The 16,336-nt window shown below is 39.7% G+C and overlaps 1 protein-coding gene across 1 annotated transcript in view; it reads right to left on the bottom strand.

Annotated features, from left to right (window-relative positions):
* The window catches only part of LOC105514542 (rap guanine nucleotide exchange factor 4), a 233,895-nt gene extending 222,386 nt beyond the window's left edge, over positions 1 to 11,509 (bottom strand). Inside the window, exon 1 of the mRNA XM_011945959.1 lies at positions 11,122 to 11,509. Within this exon, the coding sequence (XP_011801349.1) occupies positions 11,122 to 11,133 (12 nt within the window). The 5' untranslated portion in view covers positions 11,134 to 11,509. The remainder of the gene's footprint in view (positions 1 to 11,121) is intronic.
* Positions 11,510 to 16,336: the final 4,827 nt, after the last annotated feature.

The raw sequence follows: 16,336 nt of genomic DNA, 5'->3' as shown, positions 1-16,336 counted from the left end.
GTCTCCCAGGCTGGAGTGCAGTGGCGTGATCTCAGCTCACTGCAACCTCCACCTCTCAGGTTCAAGTGATTCTCCTGCCTCAGCCTTCTGAGTAGCTGGGATTACAGGCATGTGCCACCACGCCAAGCTAATTTTTATGTTTTTAGTAGAGACAGGGTCTCACCACGTTGGCCAAGCTGGTCTCGAACTCCTGACCTCAGGTGATCTGCCCACCTTGGCTGGGATCACAGGCATGAGCCACTGTGCCCAACTGGCATATTTTTTTGAAATCTGGGGTTAGTTGAATCCATGGATGTGTAACCCATGGATACCAAGAGGCAATTCTATTAGTCAACCATTTAGTCTGAAAATAATGACATAAAAGTAAAGATAGGGCAACCTATAGTTCTTTTTCCTTTTAGTCCTGCCTTACTGTTGGTAAGCTGAAAATAGTGAGTGTTGGTTAGAATGTGTGTGCATCAAGAAGCAAAACAAAAACAGCTGAATCACTTTTGTGCAAAGTTCCCATTGCCCTAGTAAGAATGAAATATATACATATGTCTGAGCTAGGAAGTTCAAATTATGTAATTTGGGTGATTCTGCATGTAAGTTAAATGGTGTTATATTTGCATTTCAAACTGGTATTATACCACAGAGAAACAAATTTATGCTAATAATTTAAAAATTTGAGTTTTTCTTTACTTAGAACATTAAATGGCAAAGAACAAAATGTGGAGTTGAGATAGAGAAAACAGAAAAAGTTAATATTTTTTCCTCTGAGGAGAACAAGAGATATCATATTTTTATTTTGCACTGGGTCCCATAAATTATGTAGTTAGCCTTGTCTGTACTGTTTGAACTTTGTATATATATGCCCTATTTTTGTATATTAAAAACTAGGTTTCTTTTTGCCTGCCCCACTCACTCCTTTACTTTATGAACTTTATGCTACCTCTTACTTCAAATGATCACAGGTCTATTTATTAATTTCAAAAAACAATTCATAAACTGGTAAGATCCAGAGGGAACTGGCAACCAAAAGACAACAGGTGCCCAAATGAAGAAACACTTTTAATAAACAAAGGCAATATTTCATGCTATTATTCCTGCTCTCCTTTCCTTCTGTGGGTAAACACTGTCCCTGATTTATAGCTCTGGAACCACAGTCAGCAAAATGAAATTAAGCAAGAATAATATGCCAGATTAAAAAACCCAAACCCAATTTTATGAACTCGATATGTGGCAGCTGCACTGTCAACATAGATATTTATTCTCTCAAAGGCCATAGATGCAAGGTCATCTACCCCACAAGGGATGCTTGCCTTGATGAGTGCATACACATCAACTCAGGAAATGTGGATCCGTAGAGGTTATTTACAGGGATAACGTCTTCGTAAGTTAGTAGAAAAAGAATTTCTCTTGTGGCATTTACTACCATGGTACCAATTTGATATCCCATAGTCTTAATAGAGACTAACATCTCTATTAAAATTGAAGGAGGTAACATTTTATATTTACTTATTTGCTTTTAATATTACTAACCATATGTATTACTTTGAATTTCCAACAAATGTATTAGTTCTTAGTAACTAAAAATTCAATATGATTATACTGCAATGACTCTTATATACCTAAAGTTTCCTATTGGGCTGGGCGCAGTGGCTCACACCTGTAATTCCAACACTTTTTGAGGCTGAGGTGGGTGGATCACCTGAGATCAGGGGTTCGAGACCAGCCTGGCCAACATGGTGAAACCCCATCTCTACTAAAAATACAAAAATTAGCCAGGCATGGTGGCAGGCACCTGTAATCCCAGCTACTCACGAGGCTGAGGCGGGAGAATTGCTTGAACCTGGGAGGCGAAGGTTGCAGTGAGCCAAGATCGTACCACTGCACTTCAGACTGCGCGACAAGAGCAAAACTCCATCTTGAAAAAAAAAAAAGTTTTCTATCTGAAACAGAGTCACATTTTGTGAAAATATTCTCAGATTTAAAACACTGGACGGTGCTAATAGGGGTTCAAGGTGTTGGAGTTTAGTGAAATAATCAAGTAAATGGAAAAAGTAAATGAAAACTCTGGTAGGTATGTTAGAGTCAATTTGTATGAAAATTTTGACTCAAAATGCCTTGACAGTTTCAGTAATTTTAAAAATTGATTTTTCTTTTACAAGAGGTTGAGAAGAGCAGTCAAAAGCACATTTTGGAAGTCTTGCCCAACAACCTATTAAAGAGAATATTCTGCATAAAACATCTACAGAGAAGCCCATAACGGTGGCTGCTTCTGGAGAAGAGATCTGGTGGTTGGGGCAGAGGAGGGTGAGAAGCATGCTTTTCGATATATACCCTGTTGTACTTTTGGAATTTTGTACCACGTGTATGTATTACCTAGTTTCAATAAATTAAATAATTTCCTTAAAATAAAAATAATAACAACAAAAAATTAGCCAGGTGTGGTGGCACATGCCTATAGTCCTGGCTACATAGGAGGCTAAGGTGGGAGGATGTTTTGAACCCAGGAGGTCAAGGCTACAGCGAGGCATGATTGCACCCCTGCACTCCAGCCTGGGTGAAAGAGAGAGACTCTGTCTCAAATAAATAAATAAATAAACAAACAAACAGAATTCTTGTTTTGTGTGATAGGTTGCACTGTGACTAATTTTTAAAAGTATCACTGTCTGAAGTTGTCCAGATAGCTTTATAGGCCTTTTTAAATGTGGACAGTTTTGGGGAGAAATGCAACTGAGGATACAAAACCACACATCTGTGAAAAACTCCTGCGGTAGCTCACTCAGTTTGGAACTAGGTACAAAATGTCCAAATGATGTCAGCTATTTAAAAAGGCAATGAATCAACAAATTAGAAACATTTATTTTGAAATGGGCTTTGGTAGAACCTCTTTCGGCAAAGCATTTCTGTTTTTGATCTCTGGAACTTAGCATTTTTCCCTAATAATTTCTTCTTCACTACAAAAAGAGTTAAAGCCTTAAAGCTTGATGACCAGTACTTTTCTATTTCCACTCTCACCAGCACAAATTCTACAAAGATATGTTACACTGGGAATAAATGTTCTCCCACATAAAGAAGAAATAAGCTACATAATCTGGTCTATATTCTTTTAATTCCACAGAAAATGATTCTTCATCTTTTGGTAGATAACAGACCCCTATCCAATTGGAATGAAGGCTAACAATATATTAATCATAATTTATATGTGTGCATCCATTAATACATGGATTATATATGGAATATATATGGATAATATATGGAATATAAAAGTGCACACACATATAAAAATTTTAAAAATGTCAAAGCTGGTCCTTGAACTCCTCAGGGCTCAAGAATCCCAGGTGAAAAGCACCTGTTGTGAATCATCCCTCTTTGCTGAGGCTCCACACACAGACCTCCCTGCCAGCGGACTAAATGAGTTATTACATTACTAACAGACAAAAGGCTCACATTCAGCCTAATCCTACATTTTTCCTAAACAAACTAAGAGCTCTTTTCATTCCAAAAGTGCCCATCACTGAATTCTTGATACTTACATTATCTTCTTCAGACTAAGCTGGTAATAATTTACCACTAAAGAGTCAATCTACATAAAAAGATAAGAATAGTTTCTGGCACTTAGTTGGTGGTCACTAAAATTCATCTATTATCATTACTTACGTATTATTCACATACAGACACCTTGCAAATGTAAAATCCAAATGACCACAATGTTTTCGAATCAGATTTGGCCCTCAGCCAGTTCATACTGGGATGCCTCACATGGATGAGCTCAGGGGCTCACCTTCCTTCTACATGAGGTCAGAGAAGACTTCCTCAAGTGCCAGGGTAACACATACATGAAAAAGAGTGATGTGGAGTGTTTATGCTTTCTGCCACTCAAGGACCCGGGCCTGACAGCCTAGGCGAGCTCTTGCCACGCCAGTATCAGCAGAACTCCTGCTGAAAGTGGGAGGCACTGACTGAGAAAGATCTGCAGGCCTCTAGTCCAGGAGAAACTAAATGGATCTCCTGAGTGTGTATAGTTCCCTCCAGATCCATTTTGAAGCAACATACAGCCTCTTGCTCCTGGGCCTCTCAGCCCAGTCTCTTGGAGGGGCCACAGCACTCTGGCCTCCACTTTCCCTGAATCAGCAATCGGAGATGTTGTGCTCCTGATCCCTGTTCCCTGAGCTGATCTCAGGTTCAATACCAGCCTGTCTTTCCTAGAGTCACTTTCTCTTTGATCATCTGGATCGTCATCTCCTCAGGAGGAAACTCAGCCTCCTTGCAGCCTTTCCTTCACAGAACTGATTTTAAAAATTAACTCCTGAGAGGTAACACATGGATGAACAGGCTGCCATGATTCCCTCTTGATGTGATTTGCCTGAACTGGGAGGCGTCGTCTTGAAGACGCGGGAGGAGACAGCATTTGAGCTGGGTCTTGGGGTAGGTAGAGAAGGAAGGTGACTGTAGGCAAAGGGCCGCTACAGCAAAGAGACCAGGAAGAGCCAGGAAGCAGCAGTAGTTACTGGGCCTGAAGTTGGAGTCTGCTAGGGATGTTTCACCAAGTTTGACCTTCAGTTCTCATGGTTAACATGTCTGGGTGTTTTATGTGTTTCTGCACCAAGAGAGCAAGCAAGCACATAGCTAGGAGCTGTGGGATGGGTCAGGGAGGAGCCGAAGGATGTCAAAACCCTGTTCTGTCCTCAAGAAAGGCCAGGAGGCTCCAAAGGGCTTCTCCTTCCACAAGGAGAGCCTGAGGATAAGAGAAGATTTTCCCTCACGCTGGGGGGCTGCTATGACCTCTCCTCTGTGTGAAGATATGTCACATCAGAAAGACTTGCATCCTTTGCCTGGGTCTGGTGGTATCTTCCTGTCTGTCACATTTCTGTCGACCCTACAAATGCAACGCCCATGGAGTGAGGGACTTTTCACTCTCCTTGGCGATTACTTTCTCTATTCCTTCCACCTCTAGCTCCAGTATGCACCTCTGTTGTACCTTTTGTCTCACTTTAATATTTATTTTATTATATTTATCTTCATTAAATTGCAAGATCCTTGAGGGCCACAAGTTGTTCATTTCTGCATCCCCAGTGCCTAGCATTGTAACTGGCATTTAGTGAATGCTTGACTAATGCCTGCAGATATGACTGAGGTTGATTTAAAAAAAAAATGTATGTGTCAATTAATAGAGGCACTACAACTAGAAAAGGATGTAGAGGCAGATTTAGAAAGCTGAGCATGCCAGGGCAGCTAGTTTGAACTTTACTCCTTGGGCAGTAGCAAGAGCTGAGTTAGATGTCTGACACCTGGAGTGAGGGATTTGAACCCCTGCTCTGTCTGCACCCATCCATCATCACCACCCACATCTACTGGGTGTGTTCTTGGAACGAGGGGATTAATTACATTATACCATTTCTTCATCTCAACAACCATTTATGGTAGGGTTATTTTGACCCCCGTTTGACAAATGAGGGAAGAGATTTAGGGATATTATGTACCTTGCCTGAGGACACAGAGCTGGCAAGAAGCAAGACCAGGACTGTCACTATGTCCTGGTCAATTCCAGTCCATGGTCTTTAAGCTCTGCACTGTCTCACTTATGCTGGTGAGGCTTGAGGACAGAGAAAGGAGGTCACTGCAAATGGTGGGATGGAGTTGAAAAGGAAGAGGTAAATGTAAATATATGACTGATTGTAACGGGAGGCCAACTAGGACAAGGAGAGGCAGAGAGAAAGCCAGGCTGAAATGCTGAAGGGTAAAGTCTGGTGTTTCAGACCTAGGTGAGGTCTGGAGGAGGGGCTTGGATAAGGGAGAAGGAAATACAAAGTAGCAAGCAGAAAATAAGAAAGAGAATTCAGGGGAGATGGATTCCCAACTGTGCTAAAATATATTAATGTCTTGATTAACAGAGCCAGGACTCAGCTGTTTAGAGGATTCTACACATGCTTGCAACTGTTATTATCAGGAATTCACCAAAGGCTTTTAATTTATTAATTTTCATTTAGTAATTATCACTTTATTAATAAGGTACAATTTGTTATGTATTATGAAACTTTTTGGTAAGGAAGGAAAGAAAATGTTGAGGGAGAGAGTGTGATTAGCAGTATAGTTTTCAGAGAAAACACTAACATTTAAAACACTATCTTAAAACTTTATACTTTTTTTTTTTTTTGAGAAAGGGTTTTGCTCTGTCACCCAGGCTGGAGTGCAGTGGCATGATCATGGCTCACTGCAGCCTCAACCTCCCAGGGCTTACATGATCCTCCCACCTCAGCCTCCCACGGCTACAGGCACATGCTACCATGCTGGGCTAAACTTTTGTGTGTGTTTCTTATAGAGACGGGGTTTCACCATGTTGTCCAGGCTGATCTCAAACTCCTAGGCTCAAGAAATCTGCTTGCATCGCCCTCCCAAGGTGCTGGGATTACAGGAATGAGTCACCAAGCCCGGCTTTATACCTTTTTAAATAAGCGAATGCCTTTCAAGGTGCTGTTCACAAAGTAGTGTATGTCCCTGAGAACAGGTGTATCTCTTACTAAATCCAATATCTGATCATTTTACTACATTATCCCATTTTTAAGTTCTGTGTGCTTTTAATGGGAATTGTATATAGTGAAAGTTATTATAGAGCTTTTTTTCCTTTTTTAGAATATTTGCATTTGGCAATTCTATAAACTTTAAACAAAGCTAAGCATAGGCAAGAAACACCCTCCAAACAGATAAACTAAAACCCACAACAAATAGCGAAGGCCTAAAAATGAAAACCCGTTTCATTAAAACTTAGTGGTAAGAGCTTCAGTACTTTCTCCACAACTATTAAAGAGGTAGACACAGTATTGGGCAGTGGAAAAGAGAAGGCAGTTATGGATGCACACACAAAAAAGAGAACTCGCTTCTCTAACTTCAGAAAAGATCACAATTCTACTGGATGGTTTCACTCAGACCAAAGCTTAAAGCATGTTTGGGGGAGGGCATGGCATAGAGGCAAAGGAAAGCAAAGGACCAGAGCCTTCCACAATCAAATCGCTGGGATCTTCACAGACACCCAACAGCTAGAGGAGTGGAAGACTGACCATAGATCATGGTGCAAATATCCACAAAAGAAATCTTCACAAAATTTTGTTACAGATCATAAAATAAGGTTTACATAGAGGTTATAGGAAACAATTAGAGGCAAGATATGGATCTGTGAGAATATTTAACAAATTTCTGAAGCAAATGAGAGAAGCAACAAAAAATTTTTAAAACACCAATCAATTCATGCAGCCAACACCATTGGGTAAAACACATTATTACTTAGATCATGTTATTTCCCAAATCCACTATAAATGAGGGTAATACCTTTATAAAACTAATTTTAATTTTTTAAATCATGAAATAGCCAGGTTGACGGTGGATTTAATGAATTTAAAATGTATGTACATTAAATATTATGAAACACGAAAAGTAAACAGACCAAGACTAAATATGTGCAGACATTCTAACAGAGGGTTAATGTCTCAATCATATAAAGCATTCACGTAAATTGGTCAATAAATGCCAATGTATTTAATTCATATGAATAACATGTCCCAAAAGAGGACATGTTACATTGGGTATTTATAATCGGTAAAAAAAAAAATAGATAAGAAAACCTCAAGCATCCCGGTAATTAAAGAAACACACTTACAGTAGCAATGCCTATTATACTGGACACACACAGAGCCAGTCACTAACCTATGATGGGTCAACTTAGAATTGTTCAAATTGACAATGGTGTGAAAGCAGTAAGTATTCAGTAGAAACTATACTTCAAGTAGCCATACAACCATTCTGGTTTTCACTGTTACTACAGTATTCAATGAATTATATGAGATGTTCAATACTTTATTATAAAATAGGCTTTGTGTTAGACAATTTGGCCAAGTGTAGGCTCATGTAAGTGTTCTGAGCACATTCAAGATGGGATAGGCTAAACTATGGTATTCAGTAGGTTAGGTGTATTAAATGCATTACTGACATGATATTTTCAACTTACAATGGGTTTATCTCAATGCATCCCCATTATAAGTTGAGGAGCATCTGTATATATAATGGTCACACTGGCCAAGGCCAGAAGCAATAAGCATGCTCAAATACTGTTGGTGGCAGAATAAAAGCTACTGAAAATAATGTGATCATATTTATCAAGAGTCATAAAAGTTTTTATGTTCTTCAAACTAGTGATTCTTCTCCCAGGAATTTATTGTAGGTAAGTAATTCTTACAGCATAGTCTGGGGATAGTTGAGAACTCCCACGATTCCTAGGGGATCCATGAATTCAGAACTTCATTCATAGTAACAGTAAAATTATTACCTGTCTTCTTTACTCTCATTCTCTCATAGGCATACAGTGAAATTTCCCAGGAGCTACCAATTGTGAAAGACACCATTGCTCAGACTGTTAAGAGAATATGGAATTTGGGGATGATCTTGCACCTTATTCTCACTCTTTCAATAACCATTCCACATAGGCAGCCTCTAATTAATAAAGCCTTGAACAAACCCCACAGCTTCTGACTCTAAAGTACTGACTTCCATTATTACATAAATCTACCAGAAACTCTAATTTGGAAGTAGAATGTCTGTAGGAGAGAAGGACAAATTACACTAGGAAATTCAACACAGACTTGTCAGGAACAAACATATTATTCAATCATAGCGTCTTAGCACAGGGCAAGGACGCCAGCCAGGTGTATGCAGAAGTAAGTACAAAGGGGAATGGTGAATTATCAAAACCCACTGCTGAAGGGGTTCTCAGCTCTGGCTGTCCAGAGACTCATCTGAGGAGCTTTCAGAAGCTACTGATGAGGCTCCCTCTTCTAGAGATTTTGGCTTCAACAGTCTATCAAAAGCCCTGGCATGGAAATCTTTTAAAAAGCTTCCCAGATACTTCTAATGTGAAACCAGTTTTAAGAACTACAACTATAAATTATGAAAGATACCAAAAAGTTCTTCTCCCCTTCCAAATAATATATTTTGATACAATATGAACTACTGCCCTATATTTTATTCTTTCCATTCACAGAATTTGTGGCTCACCCTTCTTTAATTCGCAAACCAAAAAGGGAGGAGGGGGACACTAGATTTTTCAACTCATAAGGCACGTAAGAATCAATCAACATGAACTTTGACCACTTCTGTCAGCAAGGCAGGATTTAGGTAAAGGTATCTCTATTTTACAATAAGTGGCTTAGGAAGCTGGAGAGCTTTGCAAAATGTCATCCAGCAAAGTTGGGTTAAACCAAGACTAGACCAGAATCTCAGGCCAGACCATTCAACCACATCGACAACCTTTGGATGGTTTGTCTTGCATTTATTGGTTTGGGCTAGACAGCTGAAAACATTGAGGTCAGTGAGATCAAACAGGGGCAAGACTGTAGGAATTCGGAGAAGCCAACTTAGTGACAGGATTTCCTGCTGCTTCATCCTCTATGTCAGACCCTCTGCCCCAGTGACTGTGCCCTAACCTCTCACAGCAGCCCAGAAACGATTCAGGAGTGGAATTTGGCCCCATGAGAGCAGGAAAGTCCCATGACCACAGGGTTTTCTACACATAAAGAGCTTAACAGTATCCCCCAGTCCACACCACGAGTTCCTTCTGAAAGTCTCAAGTTCTTAAAGCTTTCCCAGCTAGAACTGCCTTTGCCTGGGGGAACCCGTTAAACCTCAGAGCGGATTTCTCCAGATGATGGCTGAAAAACAAAAAACAAACCCAGACATTTGGAAACACAACACATGACAGGCTGAGTTCTCACCACGCCTGCCCAGGGGCCCAGCAAAGGAGAAGAACCCAGAGTGCCACACAACACAACCACAGAGTGAAGAAGCCCAGCCCCTTTTCTGTGGGCTCAGTCCCTCGGGACAAGCCTGCCTCAAATGCTACCATTTGGTTAACTGTCCCCAATCCTTTAGGGATGCTGAAAAACAGCCTTGCTACCCACATAAGAATTCAGAAGCAGATCTCTTTGTCCTTGGATGAAATGAGGCCCTTGGTGGAAATGGATCTCGTCTTGCTCTGCCCCTGTCCTTTAGCATGCTAGATCTTTCTTAGAGTATTTTTCAGTTTGTCTCATATTTGTGTCTATGATTGTCTTCTCCACTAGATTGTAAACCACAGAAAGGCAAACATAGTGCATTTTGCACCTCCACCTGGTGGAAACAAGTATGTTTGCTGAATATGACAGAAGCTTCTTAGAGATTAAATGTTTAATGTGGCATCAATTACTGTTGAGGTGAGCGGCTATTGAGAAGGGCAGGCTGCTCAGTAGCTTAGCTGAGTGAGTGAGGGGGCCCAGTGTAAGAGAACAGTGCAGGGGAGAGAGTGGGGGTGAGGTGTCAACAGAGTCCTGGCTAGTGCACGGCCAAGGGAAGCATTTCTGAAACTCTTTTAACAGCAGCTCCTCAAAGATGTGAATATTCACTCTACACTCCTGAAATGAACACCCAAAGTAGCGCCAGCTCAGAGAAAGCAACTACTGGTTATAGCACTTTGCCGGCAGGCCCACCGTACAGCATGTGGGCATTCCTAGCATTTGCCAGCCAAGCCTTGATCTGCTCAGACCCCCTGATCGTCTTCTGAGAAATAGTGAAATCATTGCTTGGGGAGCAGGTAGAACTCTCAGTTATCAATAATGTAACAGAATGCCTATAAACACCAAGGACTTCATTGAGTCTAAGAGCTACAGGCAAAATACCTTCCAGGGGCCTGGAGGGTGAAACATCATCACCCACAATCTGTTTCCTTGAACAAAATTCATTTTTAATATGTGCCATTCAAATATGTCACTAGACAAATACATGTATGTAATTTTGCTGTGATAAATGTTACTCTGCCTAGCTATGAACAACTACCTTTATTTATCTTCTAGAAACATATTTAAGATCATCAGGCTAAATAAACATGCTTCACTAACAGAAAGATGAGCCACCACTCACCCCCTGGCCCCACACACACCACAAACAAAGATGAAATCAAATTATGTCCCTGCCATGGTACATATTTGGGTCTGGTGGAACATAATTAGAAAAGCCAGAGATGTTTTTGAGCACAATTCCAAAATGCAAACAGTAACATGTAGTATTTCCCCGCTCTCCCACCCTTCACTAAAAAATAAAAGGATCCATTCTGACCTTGTAGAGCATACGTCCTTCTTTTTCTGTCTCTCAAAGTTCTCAGACATCCAGTGAATATCTATCCTTTATTTGATCAGCAAAATGTACCTTCATTGCCGTTCATTCCCTGTTCGTGTCTACCACTGAGTGGATCTGAGTCCACAGAGAGGAAACCGGTGCTGATGGTTCTCCAGGAAAGCTCAGGCAGTCTAAGGCAATAAGAAAACACTTCCTTTTTTTTTTTTTTTTTTTTTAAACTTTAGTTAGCTCCTAATAACTTCACTCCCTTCCTTTCTGGATTTGAATCATTTTGCCACTCCATGGAAAAGCTTGAAGACACAGGAATGAGACCCTGGTGCAGACATAAGTCCAAGTCATCGGAGCAGGCTTCCGCTTGGTTTAAAAGAATCAGAACTGTGAGGAGAAAAACTAGAGAACCAGCCAACAGGATGTGTGTGGCTGGAGTTCCTGGCATGAAGTCTTGGCTTTCATGTTTATTTTTGGATATATTTTTCTTAGTCCTTTGATGCAAATTTCTGGCCTGAGAAGTAACCCTACAGTACAAGCTCCAAAGTTGCCAAAAGTAAGCTCGGGCTCCTGACTTTGGAGAATACAGGCCCCTTGGCTTTGAGGCTCTGGTTACTCCCGATGAGAGCGTGGGTCTCGGTCCCTGTGCATTATCAGGCAGGCAAGGGGCTGCCTTGTCTGCAGGTGGGCCAGGCAGTCCTAACTCAATACCCAAGTCCATTAAATATAAACCTGGAAAGCCTACCATTAATGCAAAAGTGAAACAAACTGAAATTGTTAGTATGGTGGATAAAGCCATACAATTTACCTGAGAACTTTTGGGATATCTGTGTTCTGAGATACTAATTTTTAAGTATTTGGCTTTCATTTTTCTGACAGCTACAGACAGATAGAAACATCAAGCCTATTGGAACAAGAGCAGGTGCCTCTGGAAGGTATATTATTCTAACAGCGTTTTTAAAGCACCTTAGCAAAGACTAAGCTGCTGTTGCTTCAAACAATCCTTATTCTCACTGTGGCTTGAAAGATTATTAATGGAAAAGGGATTTTCCCTTATTTACTCTAAAAAAGTCAGTAAATAGAAGTAACTAAAAAGCTTTTTGGTTCCACAACTGTCAACATATCTGACAGAATCTTACAGAAAAATAAACATTCTGAAAATTAGGGAATAGAGACAGTCATAAACATATTTCTTCAACAGCATTCATTATTCTGATTAATATCCCTATTAATTAGTGATTTTCTTAAGACAGAAACATTAACTTTCTTATTTTTACCACTCAGTTTTGTATCTCATAAAGCATGAAATACATTTTCAGTCAGTTAACAATGTTTACTGAGGCCACAGACACATTTGAGGAGTAAATCTAATGTGCCAATCATTATATCCAAGCAATAGCTCTCCATGACACATTTTGCCCTGGTTGGAATAAAACCACAATAGTATGTCAAGAGGCTTCCAGATAACAATCACAGCTAAGAAATCACTTTTACTGTGACACAGGTCAGACTACAAATTTAAAACACTGCTTTTATTTTTAATGGCTCTGTAATTTTATTATTGTCTTTAACTTTTAAGAACATACTCATAAATATGTGTTATTATTTTGAATATGCTCAAACATGGCTCACGGTAACAGGGAAATTTTTCCAGAATGGTGTTCATGCAATTGAACTACAGGTAAACAGGTGGTAAACACAGGTTCAAGGGCCTCTCAGAAGCATTCTTTATGGATTTAACCAAGAGCACCTCTCTAATCTACTTTCCTGAACACAGTGGACTCATCACCTCATTCAATTTCATGTATTTGAAATATTCCATGTAAAGATATCAAAACATGCCATAAACCTGAAACCATCCTCATACAAACACAACATCAGACAGAAAGCCAAGAAGAAAACCCAACAAAACCCTCACTGTTTTGTTCTAGCCATTGGAAACCCTCTTATACTCTCTGTGCTGAACAGAAATTCATGGACTTGGATAATAGATCAGTTTTGTATTTATTCCAAGAGCTACTATCAATCATAAAATACCTATAATCTTAGATCAACTATTAATATAATAACTGCTTTAAACTCCCAAACTTACAGTTAACTGCTTTGTCATTTAACTTCCTTACTGAGGGTAGAAAATGCCACTAGTGTCAAAGAGTTTAAATGTAAATTATAATTGTCTTAAGAACTAAAAATGGTATTCTAAGACTTTTAAATCCATTTTCTTCTGTATGTAATTCAGAAACATACTGTCTCCAATATTTATCTCTCCCCATCTCTGCCTCCTTCCTGAAATGTTACTGGAAAATGAGATGTTTTATACCCTGGTTAATATTTTTCATTAAGTTCTAATATTAAAGGGGCGTAAATGGAGAGAGGCATTATTTGCCAAATCTGAATAAACTTAACATCATTCATTCAAGCTAAGAAAATATGACCTGACTTTAAGATAGAGCAACCCAGCACCCTCAGATCTGACCAAAACTGGCAATTGAAACAGGGAAAGGGAGAAGGAAACCAGGTCATTTTCATTAGGAAAGATGTAGGGTACAAAAGAAAAAAAAAGTGCCAAGCTGCTACCTCAGTTATATCTTAGGGAATATTTATTTTATTTGATAGATTTATAGAGACCATTGAGGAAATGCTTCTGATCACATTTATGATGATGAGTTTTTAAAAATACTCTGAGTATTGCCTATTTGACTTACAGCAGAATAGACAATATAAAGCAAGAGGTATTGGGGATTGAATTAAACAGGACTTCAAAACCTTACGTGTGGTTCTCTGAGGGCATACCTGAGGAAGCCTAGGAAACTTGCCCTTGACCTGGAAAAGAAAAGGAATTCCCTAGCTTTGTGCTACCATTAAAGTCCCAAGTGCAAGATATAAAGTACAGTATTTGCTCAGTCTATTAAAGGGCTACTTTTTGACTGTGCTACCTGTTAGTGATTAGGGACCATACTTTTCAGTTAGAAGCAACTCAGAATCCTGATGGAAGTGTTCTAGCCTGCAGCCCCTGTAAGTGGCAGTAAGAGTACCTACAAGGAAACGAAGCCCAACATAAGAGTGCCTGCCATGAAATGAGCCCACCAGGACATTCCTCAGAAGTAAACACTCAACTGAGACGAACATGCAAATTTAGACACAGGGTCTCTGATTCAGGTTCTCTAATTTTTACTATTTGGAACCTGTCACCGAACAGTGAACTCTGAGCACCTTACCTCCCTGATTGTGGAGGCCTTAGCCAGTTGACCTTGCTGCTGCTTTCTTTTTATGTTTGCATGATATACATTTTAGTGGTTTTTTTTTCTTCTTCTTCTCTTTTTAAAAAAATTGCAATAGGCTTTTGGGGAATGGGTGGCATTTGGTTACATGAATAAGTTTTTTAGTGGTGACTTCTGAGATTTTCGTGCATCCATCACCTGAGCAGTGTACTCTGTACCCAGTAGTAGTCTTTTATCCCTCACCCCTCTCTCCCCTTTCCCCCAAGTCCCCAAAGTCCACTGTGTCATTCTTATTCCTTTGCATCCTCATAGCTTAGCTCCCATGTATGAGTGAGAACGTGCGATGTTTGGTATCCTATTCCTGAGTTACTTCACTTAGGATAATGGTCTCCATTTCCACCCAGACTGCTATGAATGCTATGATTTTGTTCCTTTTTATGGCTGAGTAGTATTCCATTATATATATATATATATCTCACAATTTCTTTATCCACTCATTGACTGATAGGCATTTGAGCTGGTTCCATATTTTTGCAATTGTGAATTATGCTGCTACAAACATGCATGTGCAAGCATCTTTTCTGTATAATGACTTCTTTTTCTCTGGGTAGATACCCAGGGTTGGGATCGCTGGATCAAATGGTAGTTCTATTTTTGTTCGTTAAGGAATCTCCACACTGTTTTCCACAGTGGTTGTACTAGTTTACATTCCCACCATCTGATGCCTTCTGTCTGTGCTCTTACATTTCAGTGATGACTCAGGAGTCGGCCTGAATCCTGAATATGTAATTCTTCCCTGTATGGTTCTTCCCTTTTGATATTTGGGTGATCTACATGACTTAGGCTTCTGCTGACAGCATGAGCTTGGGTTTAAATTTTGCTAACAGATACCAGCACAGGATGGATTTTACCAGAACAAGGATGGATTAATTTTACTAACCCTATTATCTGACATATCAAAGAACAGGCATTCTGGTTATCAAATATTTTGCAAGCAGATTAGTGCTATATATGCCATGTATAGATCACCGATATTCCAATCATGCACCTAAAGTTATTTAATGATATATTATGCTCTGAGATTCTATGATTTTTATTTTCTGTCTCCTCTGAGTGGAACAGAAGCCCCTACCCTGAGAGCAGAAGCATACAGATTTGTATATATGTATAAACACACAAACATCTGAGTACACCCACATACATACATATACATATACCTAACACATGGGAGATACTCTGTATATTATGAATAAATGAATAGACAATAAACAGAATTCAATCTTTTTTATTCAGAAGGTACTTTAGAGTTGTATAATTTTTTAGGATTATCATGTACTGTATGTGCACAAGTGTGCCCGTTAATGAAGTCCTGATTAACAGATTGCTAGATAATGGGGTTTATTGCATTTTCAGTTTAGACAATTAAAACGTTGATTGAGCATCTAATTCACACTCTACACTTAGTTGCATGAACAGGCAAATAAAATGAAACATCTGACTAGTCTCTTACTCATTATGCGATTTCAGTCCCTACCCTGCAAAAGAGGTTAGAGTAAAAACTATCCACTCTTATCAACTCCAAATAGCTCTCTGAATGTCGTCCCCAGTACACCTAAGCCAATGGCAAGGGAGATCACAAATCATGCTCTGAGGTTACAGGTGAAGAGGTGGACCCACTGAACTGCAAAACAGGTGGCAAGGTTTTAGATAGCAAGGACAGCCCTCCATATCAATGTCCCTATTAAATATTTTTCCTCTAAGGGAAAGATCTGTGGAAAACAGTCCTAAAATGTACTCTGATACAACCTAACCAAGGGATCAAACTTAGCATCAACAGAGCAACCAGACATTACAATCCTCCTGATGTCCTTAGCATCACTTTTCACATTTTCTTTTTTTTTTCTGAGACGGAGTCTCGCTCTGTCGCCCAGGCTGGAGTGCAGTGGCCGGATCTCAGCTCACTGCAAGCTCTGCCTCCCGGGTTC

This window comes from Colobus angolensis, unplaced genomic scaffold (assembly GCF_000951035.1).
Source record: "Colobus angolensis palliatus isolate OR3802 unplaced genomic scaffold, Cang.pa_1.0 Scaffold247, whole genome shotgun sequence".
NCBI classification, from domain to species: Eukaryota; Metazoa; Chordata; class Mammalia; order Primates; family Cercopithecidae; genus Colobus; species Colobus angolensis.
Note: the sequence above shows the minus strand (reverse complement) of the source record. Positions and strands in the feature narration are given on the sequence as shown.